Below are 18,434 nucleotides of genomic sequence, written 5' to 3'. Positions count from 1 at the left end.
TACAGTGCAAGATTAGCCTGGTTTTGTGAAAAAATTCTGAAAAAATCTGGTTTAATCCCAACCCTCTCCCAGAGAAGAAAAAAAAAAAATTAACACCTTCCCTCTACTATAGGCAATCATAAATGGAAGAAAGACTGCGTATAAACAAAGTTTGATTTGTTTTATATAGGAGAGCTTAGCAGTACATTGCAAACACAGCCCTACCAGTTGAAATACGTAGAAAAAGATGATTAGTTTTGATGCAAAGTACAAGTTTAACTCATTCCAGTTTTCACATCAAAATAGAAAAAAAATATATAGAATATATCCTATTTGGTCCTTTGGCAAATTGATATACACACACAATGCCAACTGTACCAAATTTATTGCCACCAATTTTTAAAGTTTATTTTTACAATTTTCTATGTAGTGTTTACTGTACAATGGTATGAATTCTCTGATTTACTAGATTTCTGTGCACTGTCATAAAAAAAAAAATTGACAGACAATAAAATATTAAATAAAACAGTAATGACTGCTTAAACGCTCTCACAGATACCAATATATGTTTCTTTCACATGAAGAATTCATGCCACAGGCATCAAACCTACAATGGACACTTGAATCGAGGGTAGAAATGTTAGGAGAAAAAAAAAAAGTTGTTTTTTTTTACTCAAAAGTGGTCAACGTTAAAACTCCTATAAAGTCATAATCATCTGTGTGTACTTTAAAAAAGGTAAGGTGGGGAAACAAAACCAGATTTGTCCTTGAACGTGACAAAACAATCACCTACATGTCTGGCCATCCAGGCAGTGTAGATTCAATTAACATTTTAATTTGCACAGTCAGAGACTACTTAAAAGCAGCATGAGGTTGACTTTCAGTAGGTCTCGGAGTCAGAGTCATTGAGTTCATCTTCCTCTGTATATGGGTATCCATCTTCCCTGCCGATATTGTTGAAACTGCAGTAAGAGCTGTGTTCATTTCTCATAAGGGGCAAAGAGTCAAAAGTAACAGTTTTTGAGGTGTTGGTATAGTGGTTAATAGCATTTAATGTTAGAGATGGCAGTGTGCTGCTGGATGAAACTGGCATCATAGTGGCCAAGATAAGAGCCAGACAATCCGCAACATCCTTGTTAGGAGCACATGCCAATGCTGGTGTATAGCCTGTAAAGAGAACACAGATATTTAGAATCCAGAGCACCAAAACATATTCCAGTGTCAACAAGGTTAAACATGCTTTTAACCCCTTAAGGACCGGACTGTTTTTGCGATGTTGTACATTTGCGACCAGGCATCTTTTTACACTTTTGTGGTGTTTGTGTTTAGCTGTAATTTTCCGCTCTCTCATTTACTGTTCCCATACAAATTATATATTGTTTTTTTCAGGACAAAAGGGGCTTTCTTTACATACCATTATTTATATAATCTCATGTAATTTAATTTTTTAAAAATGAAAAAATATGATGAAAAATTAAAAAAAAATACATGTTTTTTGACTTTTATGTGAAAAATCTTTTACTCATCTACAAAAGCGAATGAAAAAAACTGCTAAATAGATTCAAAATTTTGTCCTGAGTTTAAAAATACCCAGTGTTTACATGCTTTTTGCTATCTTTTTGCATGTTATAGGGCTATAAGTACAAGTAAGATATTGCGGTTTCAAAACATACATTTTTAAAATGTATCAATAGTGACATTGTAACACTATTATCTGTCATAAATTGCCAAATAACACCCCACATGTACATATTTTTTTTAAAGTAGACTACCCAGGGTATTCAATATGGGGTATGTCCAGACTTTTTTAGTAGCCAGTTAGTCGCAAACACTGGCCAAAGTTAGCGTTCATATTTGTTTGTGTGTGAAAAAAGTAAAAAACTAAATTGAACGCTAATTTTGGACAGTGTTTGTGACTAAGTGGTTACTAAAAAAGCTGGACATACCCCATTTGCAATACCTTGGGTTGTCTTCTTTTGCAAATGGTATGCCATCATGGGGGTAATTCTCATTCCTGGGCTACCATACTCTCTCAAAGGCAACGTAACCAACCTGGCCATTTTCAATGTAAAAATATTTGACCCATATATTTGACCCTGTAACTTTCAAAAACGCTATAAAACCTGTACATGGGGGGTACTGGTATACTCAGGAGACTTTGCTGAACACAAATATTAGTGTTTCAAAACTGGAAAATGTATCACAACAATTATATCATCAGTAAAAGTGCTGTTTGTGTGTGAAAAATGCAAAAAAAGTCACTTTCACTGACAATATCATCGCTGTGATATGTTACTGTTTTGAATCACTAATATTTGTGTTCAGCGAAGTCTCCCGAGTAAAACAGTACCCCCCATGTACAGGTTTTAGGGTGTCTTAGAACGTTACAGGGTAAAATACAGTGATAGCAAATTAAATTCTCTGGACTTTCGGCCTGGGTTGGCAGGCAGGTCCCTTAAATTGCAATCAATAAAATAACTTAATTATGTAAAAATATTACATAAATACGCACGTAGAATTTAAATATATATGCATATTTATATATTTGAAGTCTACGTGTATATTTATATAATTATTTATGTAATTTTGTATATGGACATATGAATAGTTCGTATTCTTTTTATTTATTTATATATACATAGATATATATACAATTTAATTCTAAGTGTATTTTGATATAAATATATATATATTAATATCAAAATACAGTTAGAATAAAATTTCGTATAGATATATCATTTTTAAAAAAAATGTTATTATTTTTACATGTAGCACGGTTCAGGACCGTCTTCGGTCGGCAATGGAAAAATGCCGATGACGGTCCTGAACCGTCCTACGTCCTTAAGGGGTTAATGTACATACACTGTTGGAAACAGACACCTGTTACATTTTTTTTTTTTTTTTTAAAATAGGATAAAAAAAATTGTAAGCAAAAAATAAAATTATTGGCTTTAGTATTCGTCGAGCACCTGCAAACACATCCTACATACCGAATGTCTGGATAACTTCTTAAATAATCTCACTTACCATTTTCATCTACAGCCAGTACACTGGCTCCCTTTCCCAGAAGTTCCTGAACTACAACAGTTAGGCCATTGCGAGCAGCTACATGAAGAGGTCTGAGTGGATGAAGGGGAAAAACAAAAATATATAAATAAAACTGATCTGTCAATTAATTTAACCTCAATTTTATTTTTAATCACAGTGATGCCACATACATGGCAGCAGCATAAACTCTCTCATATTAGTAAATGGTTATAACCGTGTGTGCCACTGAATGCACTGCTGTACTATTCTACATTAAAAGATGCAATCTGAATGGAGGAAGCAGAGGAGGAGATAAGGAGTATAGGAATTATTGTTTATTAAAACAAAATGGGCAAAACAGTTAAAAAGATCTAACTTTTGCTTAGTAAGTTGCCTTTGTTAAATTCTCATTGGTTGGAGTACAATTTATCCCAATACAAAAACATACATCAGGTAGTAGATATTCTCACCCAAGAGAGCTAAAGATGGCTGACCCAGGCAGCAATAATGCACATCAATGGATGGATGAAAGCTTGCTTTCAGTAATCCACATCATCTTTTCTTTAAGACATGTATTTCTACATTAATGATTTCTCGAGGGCTGCACCGTTCCTGTGGAACTCGCTTCCCTCCTCCGTTAGATGCTCACCCAGTCTCCACTCCTTCAAAAAAATCGTTAAAAACCCACTTCTTCATAAAAGCGTATCAATTAAACTGTTAATAGCTCCTGACTGATTCCTCTTCTGAAACTGTCACTAGTCTAATACTATCCTTACCTTTTTGTGTAATTTTACCCCACTCTCTCTAGCATGTAAGCTCATTGAGCAGGGCTCTCAACCCCTCTGTTTCTGTGTGTTAAACTTGTCTGGCTACAACTACATGTCTGTTCGTCCACCCATTGTAAGGCGCTGCAGAATTTGATGGCGCTATATAAATATCATTATAATATCTCTAAATACAGACAGACTATTTTTTGTGTATATTTGCCTGTGTCACTTTGCAGGAATACAACTTCAGGAAGCACTTACGTCTGTAATGCTGCATTTGTGGCATTTATGAGGTTCCGGTCCGTGATTTGTTCCAGTATTAACAAGGCACTAGTTTCATGACCCTATTAGGGAAAAAGAACAAGTTAACGTATTTAGATGTTAACATGTAAACAACAAAAAGCCTTGAAATCAGATTTGTACATAACACAATACATTTCACTTATCTGTATAGAACACATCATGAAAGTTTGACCCAAAATATATACAATGCATGTTTGCATGCATTTATTCTAATAAATAATGGCAAGCATTATAGTTAATCTCAATGAAGTTATGGCGTCCAGAATACCCCAGACATCGATCTCTCCATTTGCACTTCTGATTGGGCTAATAGCAGGAAAGGAAGGGGCAGTGATTGTCTGAGAGTCATCTGACACTCGTAGCCCCTCACTGGCTACCGATCATGAGTATAACGTGTGTATATTTGCTTGGGATGGATGGCCAGTGATAGGCTGAGATCATCAGCCAATTACTGTCACCTCCTCACCGCTCTCACTAATGCTTCCACATTAAATCAAGCCCAAGGGGAGAGGGAGTGACTGGCACTTTGGGACATATCTTTAGTGTTAATAGAACATTTGACCTATTAAAGGTAAGACTGTGCCGAGGTATGCCAGTCACCATAACAACTTAATAGAGATTAAGTTATGGAGCCTGGAGTGTTTACTTAAGTTGAGATGCCAATATTTCCTTTTTTTTTTTTTAATTCTTTATTTTTGTGAGTTATAGCAGAAAGTACAAGATTTTATGTGAACAGCATAAAAACGATATTGACACAGAGGCTGTACATACATCACCTAGCTAATCCTACTCATTGTTTAATAAAGGGCCACTATAGGCACCCAGACCACTTCAGCTTAATGAAGTGGTCTGGGTGCCAGGTCCCTCTAGTGTTAATCCTGCAGCTGAAAGGAACAGAGAAACTGCTATGTTTACAATAGGGTTAATCCAGCCTCACTGACAGCTGCTAGAGGCGCTTCCGTGCTTCTCACTGTGAAAATCACAGTGAAGACGCTGGACGTCCATAGAAAAGCATTGAGAAATGCTTTCCTATGGGCGGTTTTGAATGTGCTCGCGGCTCTTGCCCACATGCGCATTCGGCGCGGACGTCCCAGCGGGAGTGGGACCCTGAGGGTGGGGGGATCTAAAGACCCTGTAGTGCCAGGAAAATTTGTTTGTTTTCCTGGCACTATAGTGGTCCTTTAATGTTGTTAACCGAGATGCCTAGACTCTCCTATAGTTCAGCTAATAAGCTTTCGTCGGGGGAGGGGTACTGGTGATGGGCTTCATGCGCCTTGTGGCTGAGTGGCATAGCGCCATGAAACACAGGCTCTAGTAAGGCACCCATGGTAGGTTTATTCAGCTGGGACGCCTTCTATAGCTAAGGAGTGGAGCTTTAGTACGCTGGTGCTTAAGCGGAAGGCCGTGATCGTATGCGAAGAGTGCAGTGGTTAGCTTTAATGATACAGGGGGACCGATTGCGCACTCTATGTGGTGAGGGGGGACAGGAATATGCTAAGTTAGAGCTTCATCTTAAGCTTACAGAGCCAGGTCAACAGAGATACTATAAACAATCACAAAGAAAAAGAAACACGTTTATAGAGCACGTTGTGGAGGTAGGGGCACAGGTATCCGCAGCTGCAGATTTCATGTTGGCAGGTCGGTTGTTTCGGGTCCTCCTCCTCTGGGTACAAATGGGGTGATTCCTGCGACAGTCCAGGCTGGACGGTCTGCAGCGGTGCCTTCTTCACTGGCAAGCCGAGGGATTGCAGGAAGGCTCATGCTTGAGTGGGGTGTGACATTGTCTATGTCTTGCCCACTCTGTCGGCAATTAGTTCCCACTTATAGGGGATCGAATTCTCCTGTAGAAGCTGAGTGATTGGTTTGAGGGATCTCCACCATATCAAAGAATGCCTAGAAAAGTCCCCGTAAAATGCCAGCTGTGCCCCCCTCAAAAGATACCGCTGGGGAGCCCATGGTCAGAGTTCTGCACCAGCTTCAACAAGACATCCCTAGGTACCTCTTGGCCTGCGTTGGTCGCTCTGTTGAGTCGGAAGCAGGAATCCACCACCAATTGCTTAATCTGTTGGGGCATTAGGAGAGTGGCCATGAGCCTCCGGCATTAGTGAGGGAACTCAGCTCCTGAAATCGCTTCCACCCTGGTCTCGTCTTCCATGTTGGCTATCTGGGCCTGGTGGTCAACACACTGTTTCTGCAATGCTCCTATGACTGATTGTGCGAGCTTGGAACCCTCCATGCTGTCCTCTACTGCGTGCACTTGTGCTGTAAGAGTGGTCACTGCTTCGCTGATTGGTGCCATGTCCGCATTAAACACGGCCTGGATCTACTTCATTAGGACTTTGATGTCAGCCTTTGTGGATGGAGCAGAGTTTTCTGCTTCTGTGTGTGCCTGTGGCCCTGTTCCTAGGTGGAGGTGCGAGGTCGGCTGTGATGCTATCCTCATCCAAGCACTGTGAGATTTAGGCCTCAGCGGGGGTTCAAGCTGTGTAGTTGTGTGCAAAAACTGGCAGATATCTCCGGAACCAGAGCCCGGGTCTGAGCGCTGTTTATTATTATTTTTTCTTCCCCATGCCGTTGGGGATTGGGCTGTAGCGATTTCAGCCCGGTATTGAGGTCGGTGTCTGCTATTAGCCCGTTTTGGAACTGCTGACTTGCGGTGCGGTTCCAAAACGCGTCTATCTTGTGCAGGCACTGGCCAAGATTCCATTAGTCTAAGTGAATAGGTAACTGACAATTAAAAACTATATGTTGGTAAAAGCCCGTTAAATTAAATAATTTGCGTCTCTGTGGATCTCATGCTGAATCATCGGAACATTCTTGTTTTACCATGCTACTAGCAACTTGAGTTATTGTGGGTACATAAGAAAATATGAAGTATAAAAAATAGGATAATACCTTAATTTCATACACAAAAGTCCATATGTGACATATAGTACCTTGAAATAAAACACAAATAAAGACAAAAATAGTGTATCCTGTGATATAAATAAATTGGTATAGAATGAAGTAAATTTCCCACTCACACTTTTAAGAGCCAATAGATATAGCTCAATAAAATCGCTTGTAGGATCTGTAAAGGCGATCCTAATCCCTTCTTTTGGTGGGAGTTCTTCCTCTTCCTTGGTCTCTAAAATCAGGAGAGGTATATGGTGCAGTACCTTAGATATAAAATCTATAAAAGGGTAAAGCAAAAGGGGTACTTACAAACCCAGAGCCATCCAAATCGGCTCTGATCAGGAGTGTATGTGGTTAAGGACCACAATCCTTCTTTGTGAAAATAAATTGTTTTAAATAGAATGTTTAAGATGGATTTTTATTTATTATTTTTAAATTATTTTTTATATCTGAATGGCACAAATGTTTGATGTATTTGGTCCCTTTAATTATGTTTAAATATATTTCCCAAGCAGGTTAAAGTTTATGTATTTTATGATCCGCTCTCTTTTTATAAGAAATATATTTGCACTCTCTCTTTAACATCTGACTGCATGCACATATGATTATACCCTTACCTCTATATATTATATTTCTATCTATAGTTATGTGCCGAAATAATGAAATAATTGGAGGTTTATTCAATTACTTTTAATTGTTCAAGTTAAACGAAATGATTTTATACATCCATGAGTAATTGATAGTGCAATTTTTTATTGTTTTGCTTATACATTATGTTTTACCGGAGATGCGGTCCCAATGAACCGCAAGATTGGAACGCATGACGTATCGGCATACCCCCACGTGACCGGAAATGACGGCGAAACCAGGAAAAAGGACTGAAAGTGAGGCTTGAAACGCAGGGCGTCACCGTTTCCATAGTGATCACCCGCAAACTTACAAGCCGGACTCACATTATTGATTTATGAAGATGTATAAAAGCAGGAACAAGTCCAAGGAGGAAAATGATTTCCATTTTTACATATCCAGTTGAGGAAGCTGACAGAGCGAAACGCGTCCTGGGAACTTGGAGATTACTTGTCTTCATGGAATTGGACGTTTTAATGCCTAGTAAAGTGTTTTTATAATGTTATATATTTTTATGTAAATAAAGTATTTATATATAATTTTTAACACTACTGGCATTGTTCCTGCTACTTTTATTGTCACAAAGAAGGATTGTGGTCCTTAACCACATACACTCCTGATCAGAGCCGATTTGGATGGCTCTGGGTTTGTAAGTACCCCTTGTGCTTTACCCTTTTATAGATTTTATATCTAAGGTACTGCACCATATACCTCTCCTGATTTTAGAGACCAAGGAAGAGGAAGAACTCCCACCAAAAGAAGGGATTAGGATCGCCTTTGCGGATCCTACAAGCGATTTTATTGAGCTATATCTATTAGCTCTTAAAAGTGTGAGTGGGAAATTTACTTCATTCTATACCAATTTATTTATATCACAGGATACACTATTTTTGTCTTTATTTGTGTTTTATTTCAAGGTAATATATGTCACATATGGACTTTTGTGTATGAAATTAAGGTATTATCCTATTTGTTATACTTCACATTGTTTAAAATATACAGCGCTTCACCTTGTATCCACTATTTCACTATTGTTTAAAGATAAGAATTTGGTGTTGAAGCAGCTTGTTCACCTATATCACATCCACTAAATTAGCGCTAGTACGACCCCCTTTTTTCTACATAAAAAAATATGACCTTACAAAACTTAACATAAAAACTATAACAAAGTTCCCAGTGAAACATTTAACATGAGATCACTATAGTAATATACACGTTACTATTTTCTCTTTTTACAAGGTATTTGCCTACTCAAAAAATAATCAAATACTTACTTTACTGCATGCCAAATGTAGTGCAGTATTTTTACTGTTATCTTGCAGAGTTAAATCTGCTTTAGCACTGCTGACCAACACCTCTGAAAGGAAAGAAAGAAAAAAAAAAAAAAAAAACAATCAAAAGAGATAATATTTAGGAAACACGGCATGTGGGAGACACTTCTTGAGACTATGAAGCCACACATGTGCACATAACGTGCTGCTTGTGACTGTGCAAGGACTCCGTACTTATTTGAACATAGTTTCCAATAAATACACACACCATTTCATGATATTAAAATTATACATATGAAATGTATGTCCAAAAACAAAGAACTGCAACCAATAAAAAAACAGTAATTTTACTTACTGTAAATTCCTTTTTTCTTCGTATTGTGGCAGTACTGACAAGTGGGAGGGATGTGCCTTCTATAATGGTCAAGAAGCTCCCCCTTATTTTTGAAGATACCTGCGATGCCCTGCCTGCTGCCCATATAAGCCTGTACCTTAGAGGAGTGTCCAGTTATACAAAAAAAAAACCAAAAACGGAGACTGAATACTGTAAAGGTTATTTAATCCATACAAAAAGAGGAGGAGAAAGGCAGTACTGCCACTATACTTTATTAAAAAAAAAAAAAAAAAAAAAGGACTTTACGGTTAGTAAAATTACGTTTTTCCCTCACATATAGTGGCAGTACTGACAAGTGGGATATAGGAAGATCCATGCAAAAAAAAAAAGAAAAGGTGGGAACTTAGAAGGCCACTGCCTGGAGCACCATGGAATATGTCCAGCCTAATATGCTTAATAAAGGTATGAAAGGAAAACCAAGTAGCTGCCTTGCAGATGTCTTCAGGTGAAGCCGCCGATCTTTCAGCCCAGGAATTTACCATAGCCCTTGTGGAATGGGCCTTCAATGGAAATCTAATTGGAACATGTCGGGTCTCATACGCCAGTTTTATGGTTTCCGTTCCACCTGGAGATGATAGGTCTGGAGGCATTTCTTCCCTTACCAGAGCCCTGAAAAGTGACAAAGATGATCAGAGGTCCTGAAGCATTGAGCTCTCAGAAGGGCATTGGAAATCTATCTTCAAACATCTAGGAGATGCCACTTTCTTTCAAGATCCAACGAAGGAGATTGGAAGAAGAAAGGCAGGATAATAGGTTGGCTCATAGATTTACGTGAAATAACCTTAGGTAAAAAGGAAGGTCTGGGGTGTAAGACCACTTTGTCTTGATGGAAGATCGTAAATTCAGAAGCTGAAGAAAGAGCTTGAAGTTCACCTATCCTTCTTGGCGAGGTGATTGCTACCAGAAATACTTTCTTGATTCTAAGCAGTTTAAGGGGAACATCCTGCAATGGTTCAAAGGGAGGTTCACAAAGGGCTTGAAGGACCAATGACAAATCCCAGGTGGGAAAAGGCGAAAGCTTAGGAGGACGTTTAAGACGTATAGATTTAAAAAAAATCTGTGGATAATTAATTCAGAGGCAAAATCACAGACAAGGAAGGGATTTAATGCAGACACTTGGACCTTGAGTGTAGAGACACCTAGACCAACTAAAAAACCATCCTGCAAAAAAGACAATATATCAGGGATAGATGGCTTGGCAGGATCCGAACCATGCTGAGCACACCAGTTCTTGAACTTCATCCAAACTCTGAAATAAATTTTAGAAGTTCATAAACGGACCGATGACAGCAGAATGTCACACAAACTGTCTGAAAGACCTTGCTCGCGGAGAATCAACATTGCAGCAGCCATGCCGTCAGGTGGAACATTTCCAGGGTCTCTACCGAAAGAAAAACATGTTCTATGAAGTTGGTTGAAATTGGGAGAGACCAGCGTGAAATTGTCATGTTTTCTATTTCGGAGAACTAGCTTCTGTTTGGCCAGAAGGGCAAAATGGCTAGAATTCTTTCTTTCTCCCATCTTATTTTTTGAAAAATCCTTGGAATCAATGCTATCGGAGGAAAAACTTAACCCATGTTGAAGTTCCAAGTGAGAGACAGGCCATCTAGGAAGTCTAGGAAATCCTGTACCTGGATAGAAGCGAAGGTTGGGACTTTTCTGTTTCTCCTTGTGGCCATAAGGTCGATTTCCGGTAAATCGAAACGGGTCACTAATTCCAAGAATATTTGGGGTGTTAGCGACCAGTCTGCCTGAGACCAATGACGTCTGCTGAGGTCATCTGCGATGATGTTCAGAGACCCTCTGATATGGGTTGCCGAGAGTACGATTAGCCTGGATTGGGTCCAAGACATGATAGGTAGCACAGGTCCTGGAGGGATTTCACTTTCGTCCCCCCTTGATGGTTTAAATAAGCCACTGTGGTCGCGTTGCATGATCCTTACTGCTTGTTTGGCAATAACTGGACCAAATTTTTTTTTTTTAGAGCATTCCACACTGTCTTTATCTCTCTGAAGTTGGAGGATGCCTTTGCTTCTTTCCAATTCCATTCTCCTTGAATGAAACGAGGACCTAGATGAGTGCCCCAACCAGTTTGGGAGGCATCTGTAGTTATGGTAATCCAACCTTTTTGTTCGAAAGAAAGGCCTCTTGAAAGGTTGCATTGATCTTTCCACCAATTTAGTGGTTTTCTCACTCTTTTGGATAGGTAAAAAGTGGAATCCAGATCTTCCTGTTGTCTTGACCATTGTGCAAGAATGTCCCATTGCAAAGGTCTTATTTCTGCTTTTGCCCAACCCACTGCTGGGATTGCAGAAGTGAGAAGTCCCAGGACACTCATTGCTTCTCTGATGGAGCATAATTCCTTTTGTAAATTTGAAACTGACCTGCAAATCCTTCTTTGTTTTGACCTGGGGAGAAAAAGGGATAGGGGCATTAAATCTACCAGAAGTCCCAGGAATTCCAGACTCGAATGAATCAAATGGGATTTTTTGAAGTTTATCAGCCAACTATGATCTTCCAAAACCTTTTTAGCGATCTCGAGGTGTGAACTGAGGAGCTGTTCGGATTCTGCTTTTAAGAACCAATCGTCCAGGTAGGAAACTATCGAGATCTCTCTCAGGCGTAAGGATGCCGCTATAGGAGCCAGGATCTTTGTAAAGATGCGAGCGGCCGATGAAAGGTCAAAAGGAAGTGCCCTGAACTGAAAATTTAGAATCTTCCGTCTTCTCGTTAAAATTGCAAATCTTAGGAACGTCAGAGAAAACACTGACACTGGCAAATGGAGGTAGGCATCCTTCAGATCCAACTTTGCCATGAATTCTCCCCTTTGTAGGATGTGAGTTACTGACAAGATATTTTCCATACGGAACCTCTGATACAGAATGCATGTGTTGACCTCCTTGAGGTCTAGGATAGGCCGGAAGGATCTGTAAGTGTGAGTAAACTCCCCAAAATTCCATGTTTTGGGGTATTTTCTCTATAACATCCTTGCGTAAAAGGATTAAGTATTCTGCTAGGAGTGCCTCTGATTTTGTTTTTTCTTGACAGGTATTTTGAAAGCAGGAAAGATTGTTTTCCGGAATAGTTTTTAGAATCCAACAATTTGAAGTTGAGTCCTTCCATCTGTGAGCGAAGAACCGAAGACGACCTCCCACACTTTTGTCAATGTTTTTTTCTTTTTGTCCTGCATGTTGAGATATTGTCTTGACCATTGTCTGCTGATGTCACTGGGTTTTTGGAAATTTTCGAAATCTCCCCTGGTAGTGAAAACAACGTTGTCCTCTGAACTTATACCGTTTATAGTTCTGAGGTCTCGAATCTTGAGATAATGCTTTCTTGGTTTGAGACATCTGCCTGATTATGTTTTCCAGAGGGGTACCAAAAAGCGTGTTTCTCTCGAAGGGCAGCTCACAAAAAGCAGATTTAGAAGCTGAATCTGCCGTCCAGGTTCTAAGACATAATGCCCTTCTAGCCGAGGACAAACCCATCATCCTGGCAGATAAACGTAGCATCCCATCAGACGCATCTGAAAGAAACTTGTTCGACAGTTTCAGGAGGAACAAAAGCTGAGCCGGGTCATTATCCAATCTTCTAGGGCTTGAAGCCACACACTCTGGGCTTTAAGTACTGCAGAACCCGCTATTCCGGCTCTGCATTGGTATCCAGCGGCATGGAATATCCTTCTACTAGAAGTTTTGGCTCGCTTGTCCATGGGATCCTTCAACCCAGAAACCTCACCAATAGGTATTGTGGTCTTCTTTGACAGTTGTGCTACCTGAATATTGACTTTAGGAAGATCTTTTTTCAGTCTGCAGCTTGAAAAGAAGTTTGAAGGGCTTAGAAATAAAAGCACGTCTTTCAGGATTCTTCCACTCTCTTTGTAGGAGATCCATAATCCTAGGGAGCATGGGAAACCCATTTCCCTTACCCTTGGTAGATTCAGTTTCCTGCAGAACTGCCGATTTTTTAGTTCTTCCGGTGGAAAACCTTCCTCCACACTTGAAGCCAGACTGGAAACCTCTGAATGGGAAGACGATGAGCATTCCCCTGATGAGAGCTCAGACAGGGATGGAGATCTCTCTCCTACGTTTCTTTGTCTGTTTTCCTTGAATAGCAGCAGGTCCGCTGTCTTTTTTCACTGAATCTTTAAAGATTCAAACGTCTGGGATAGATTTTCCTGGAATCAGCACAGAAATGAGAACATTTCATTTTGCTTGGACTTTTCCAATATTTCAGTCGAGCATTGGTTGTAGGTTTTTTTTTTTTTTTAAAGACAACCGTCAGGCAGAGGAACTGCACATTCCAAACACAAGTGCTTTGATTTGCTTGTGGTTTTTTGGGATAGTAGCGGACATCTTTTCTTTTTCAGCTTTATCCGGAGAAGTAGGACGGGACATATCTAAAAAAAACACAAAAACTAAGTTTCAGCAAGCATGCAATAAGTGACAGGCGTTCAAGGGAGTTTTAATTTAAAATCTCACCTCAAACACCTCACAATCGTGCAGGAGGGCTGGTGACATGGAGAATCTGTACTGGACACCCACCCTTGGGGTCAGACAGGTTCTGCGCAGCATTTATGGCAAAACATTTTTTCCAATTTGGCACCAATGTTTCAGGCATGCGCAGTAGCACGATTCGGTGTTCAGTGGAACGCATTACCTCCTGGGCGTGCGTTCCATTGCTGTGCGCGAGCTTTGCCGGGACTTCCCAAGAGGAGGCCACATAAGAGATCTTCCGGTCGTGTTCCGTAACACCACATACGGAAGTAGATCAGCCACTCTGCTCCCGCCTGGGGAGCTATCGGGCACTCACCTCCCCGATCAGCAGCCTGTGCTAACCGCACCATTCTCTGCCTGGTGCTTTGGAGGAGCTGTCCGTCCCGTTACCGGGACAAGAAGAACTGGAGTCTCCTCTAAGTTACAGGATTTATATGGGCAGCAGGCGGGGCATGGCAGGTATCTTCAAAAATAAGGGGGAGCTTCTTGTCCATTATAGAAGGTACATCCCTCCCACTTGTTAGTACTGCCACTATACGTGAGGAAAATAAAGACAATTAAGGACTGGTGGAGAAGTACAAGAAAATGTATATATTGTGCTAGTATATTAACAGATTTTATTATAGCGATATATTAAAATAGGATCCCTGCCCTTACTTGTCAAATAGACCCTTTGCTGGGAATTGAGTGACAGAAGTTCTCATGCTTTTTGCCGCGCGCAGTCAGTCAGTCCATAGGAAAGCATTCCCAATGCTTTCCTATGGACGCTGGCATCTTCTCACTGTGAAAATCACAGTGAGAAGCGCGGAAGCACCTCTATGGCTGTCAATGAGACAGCTACTAGAGGCTTTATTAACCCATATGTAAACATAGCAGTTTCTCTGAAACTGCTATGTATACAGCAGGCAGGGTTAATCCTAGATGGACCTGGCACCCAGACCACATCATTGAACTGAAGTGGTCTAGGTGCCTATAATGGTCCTTTAACACCTACTTAAAGAGACACTAAAATAACACTTGCTGAGTGAAGGTTTTTGGTGTATTGATGATACATCTGCAGGCTAACAGCTCAACAATCTGCCACTTAGGAATTAAATCACTTTGTTTATATTTATACATAATTCCTTTAAGCAATAAAATGTATAATTTACAATTCTGCCAAGGTGTACATACATTGCACAAGGAGAAATTCTCACTTGCAGCAAACATTATTGTCAGACCCAATATACTCTGCAGAATACTATGCAGATCACAGATTATGCACAGTATATTGGCTCTAACAAAGTTGTGATTCTGGTTCACATGTTTCCCCACGAATGACAAACACGATTCCTAATGTGCTTAGAATAGACAATGCATATTGGGAGCAAATTAACTGGGCCATTCCAAGTTCCATAACCACCTTATGATGCATTATGGAGGTTATGGGTGCAATTAAGCTACATGTGCAGTGCTAAATAAATCCTCAGAGTCTAGAATTCTTTGTAACATCATAACTAAGAACCTGAAATTCCTTATCCAATCAAGTTCTCATAAGGTGTGGAAGCGGGCTATCTTACTGTAAAACTGTGCTACATGCAAATGAAAAAAAAAAAGTTATTTACATCAATATATTGGCAGCAGATAAGCCAACGTTGGAGATCCCATATACTAATATCAAAAATCATTGGCAGCTGCTTTACACCTTCATTTTGAAAAATGTATACACTGAAGAAAAAAATGTAAAGGGGTTAGGCATGGGGGAGAACAAGAAATGTATAATTATTTTTCTAATGCTATTTCTTTTCTTAGGATCTTTCTGCTCTTTTAGGCACCTCTCAATGGTGTCCATACTCTCTGTCCACACTATGCACCTCTGTATTTGGGTTTTTTGAAAACCAGGAACACCAGGGAAACCTCCCCGCGTGGTCACTATGCTCTCTCTCTTAGGTAATTATACCAAACTGAAGTAGATTTTGGGCAGGAATTCCTTGGAAACTGCGGGTATCTATTAATTTGTTTCTTTATTTCTGTATACATGATTAAGTCTTGAGGACAAAACGATGTATAGGATTTTGTCCTTCTGATCCAAATAAATCTTTATTGTGCCACACCGTGATGCCCTTGTATTATGGATTTCAAATACCTATTGAGGGACTGTGGATTCCTTTCACAGGAGGTCCGGATTGGAAGCAGTGACTCTTAATTCAATGCGTGCAACACTACCCCTTTGATTCTACATGATACAGAAACATGTTCAACATAACGCTTACCTGTATCAACCTTGGATGCAGTGCAGTTCAGACATTTTGTTCTTACTGCAGATTACACCCCTACTGAACAAAGGGGCGTTATGTACAGAAGTGTTGTATTCTGAAAAGCCAATATTAGTGGGCAATCATCACGGAAACCATTGGAACCAGCAGTCACATTCCATTTGTGACTACACTTATTTTACATCTTTACACCAGCACACAACACTTTGAAACATAACCCCAATAAGTTTATGGATGCAAAGAAACAGAGGTCTATCTTACCTACTGCGTTCGTTTGACCATTTTCAGCTGCCATCATTAGTGGTGTCTTCCCAGAAGAATCCACAGCATTAACTTGAGCATTGTGACTGAGTAGAAGCTGCAAACATTCAACATGGTCTGTAAAAGCAGCAGCATGAAGTGGCGTCCTGCACACACACAAAAAAATAAATAAAATAAAGGAATGAATGCGCTTTCATCAATTCTAAATTTACACACAAAAAAACCCAAAACATTCTCCTTGATATTTACTTTCCTACTATATACTTGGAATGAAGATGTCCCAACAGACAGAAGAGATATCAATATTGCACCCCCACCCATAAATATACTTTTATTGCCACTATTGTTTTAACCTTCTTCCTGAACATTGGGAATATTTACCGCTTTATTCTGCCTGTCAATCTATTTTAATCAACTCTATTGAACACAAAAAGTACACTTTTACTTTGATTTTAGAAAATTGAAAAGACCAGAGGGAAAACTTAAAAGGGTAATTTCTGGACATGCTTGCATTGATCAAGAAAGCTAGAATCTATTCCTAGAGGAATAAAACAAGATAAAATATGAATACCAGCAGAGCAAGAAATCACTCTGAAGTACACTAGGACATCTGTAAAATACCTACATGAGGAAGATTATCTAAAAGTCAAAGAGAATCACATCTCACATCCACAGGTGACCAAGCACACAGAGACCCTGAAACTGCTACCTAGCTGAAGAGACTAGTATCCTTCATAGAGTAAAATTGCTTGAAAATGAAGCAACCTTAAAGGACCACTATAGGCACCCAGACCACTTCAGCTCAATGAAGTGGTCTGGGTGCCAAGTCCCCCTAGTTTTAACCCTGCAGCTGTAAACAGCAGTTTCAGAGAAACTGCTATGTTTACATTGAGGGTTAATCCAGCCTTTAGTGGCTGTCTCCCTGACAGCCACTAGAGGCCGCTTCTGCGATTCTCAGTGTGAAAATCACACAGATGACGCTAGACTTCCATAGGAAAGCATTGAGTAATGCTTTCCTATGGGCTCTTGCCGCACATGTGCATTCGGAGCGGACGTCGGCAGGGGGAAGAGAGGTCACCAGCATCTAGGGAGCCCGGTGCTGGATTAAGGTAAGTGGCTGAAGGGGTTTTAAGCCCAGCGGGAGGGGTGGACCCAATATCCCTATAGTGCCAGGAAAACAAGTTTGCTTTCTTGGCACTATAGTGCTCCTTTAACGTATAGCGATACTATGCAAAACAACTTTAGCTTAATGAAGAAATTTTAGTTTATATATCAAGCCGCTGCAGTGTCACTGCCCATTTTTTTTTGCCATTTAAGAGTTAAATCACTTTTGTTTCTGTTTATAAAGCCCTGGCTGTGACCCAAGGGGCCTGCATTGCATGACAGCACAGCGTGTTTACTGTAGAAGTTTTTATCTTCTGTTAATTGAACTTAAAGCACACACAGAAGGCTCCTTCAGAGCAATAACAGAGCAAGAGATAATAAATCCTTATCTAAACAGATTGTGCGATAAAGAAGTTTAAACATTAGATCCCTTTATAGGAAATGTGTAGGGTGGCTCTGTAGATCACATGCAGGGAAGGTATGGCTACGACTGCATTAAAGTGATTTAACTCCTAAATTGCAGAGAATAGAGCAGTTAGACTGAACGGGCATGATCTATACATCAAAACCATTCTATGAAAGCTATAGTCATTTTGGTGCTTATAGTACTTCTTAAACCAATTGGTAAAAAACAAAACAAAAAAAACTTCATGCAGTAGGACATGAAAAAAAGAAAAGAAAAAACACAAAGACTGGGTCAGAGATATGCCAACTAGAAGTGTCAAACTGCTAGTCACTATTGGAGTATAATGTTCTGGTTAGTTAGGAACGTGCATATGTTCATCAATTTGATCCTGTGGTTGCTAGGAAACGGCCAAATGACTACAAAAATTTCAGAATTGATGGAAACTCACAGAAACAGGAAACCTTTGAGGTGCAAAATCAGATGGAAAAAGGTTTCTTTGTAGTCACAAACAAAATTAAATATGTTTTAATTAATATGCATACCTTCCTTTTGAGTCCACAGAGTTCACAATACTGGTACCTAATGTATCGATTAACATTTCAGCAGCACCTTCATTGTCATTTATGCTAAAGAAAAAAAAAATAAGAGA

General features: G+C 39.7%; 1 protein-coding gene across 2 annotated transcripts in view; it reads right to left on the bottom strand.

Moving 5' to 3' along the window:
* The window catches only part of ANKRD28 (ankyrin repeat domain 28), a 138,354-nt gene that overhangs the window by 1,275 nt on the left and 118,645 nt on the right, over positions 1–18,434 (bottom strand). For both annotated transcript variants that reach the window (XM_063452321.1, XM_063452320.1), the window contains exons 23-28: positions 18,328–18,411; positions 16,276–16,421; positions 8,873–8,955; positions 4,035–4,117; positions 3,007–3,098; positions 1–1,146 (exon numbers count right to left, since the gene is read on the bottom strand). The exon at positions 1–1,146 is cut by the window's left edge and continues 1,275 nt beyond it. In XM_063452321.1, the coding sequence (XP_063308391.1) occupies positions 860–1,146; positions 3,007–3,098; positions 4,035–4,117; positions 8,873–8,955; positions 16,276–16,421; positions 18,328–18,411 (775 nt within the window). In that variant the 3' untranslated portion in view covers positions 1–859. The remainder of the gene's footprint in view (positions 1,147–3,006; positions 3,099–4,034; positions 4,118–8,872; positions 8,956–16,275; positions 16,422–18,327; positions 18,412–18,434) is intronic.

The sequence above is a fragment of the Pelobates fuscus genome, chromosome 4, assembly GCF_036172605.1.
Source record: "Pelobates fuscus isolate aPelFus1 chromosome 4, aPelFus1.pri, whole genome shotgun sequence".
Taxonomy (NCBI): Eukaryota; Metazoa; Chordata; class Amphibia; order Anura; family Pelobatidae; genus Pelobates; species Pelobates fuscus.
This window is presented reverse-complemented; position numbering and strand designations above follow the sequence as displayed.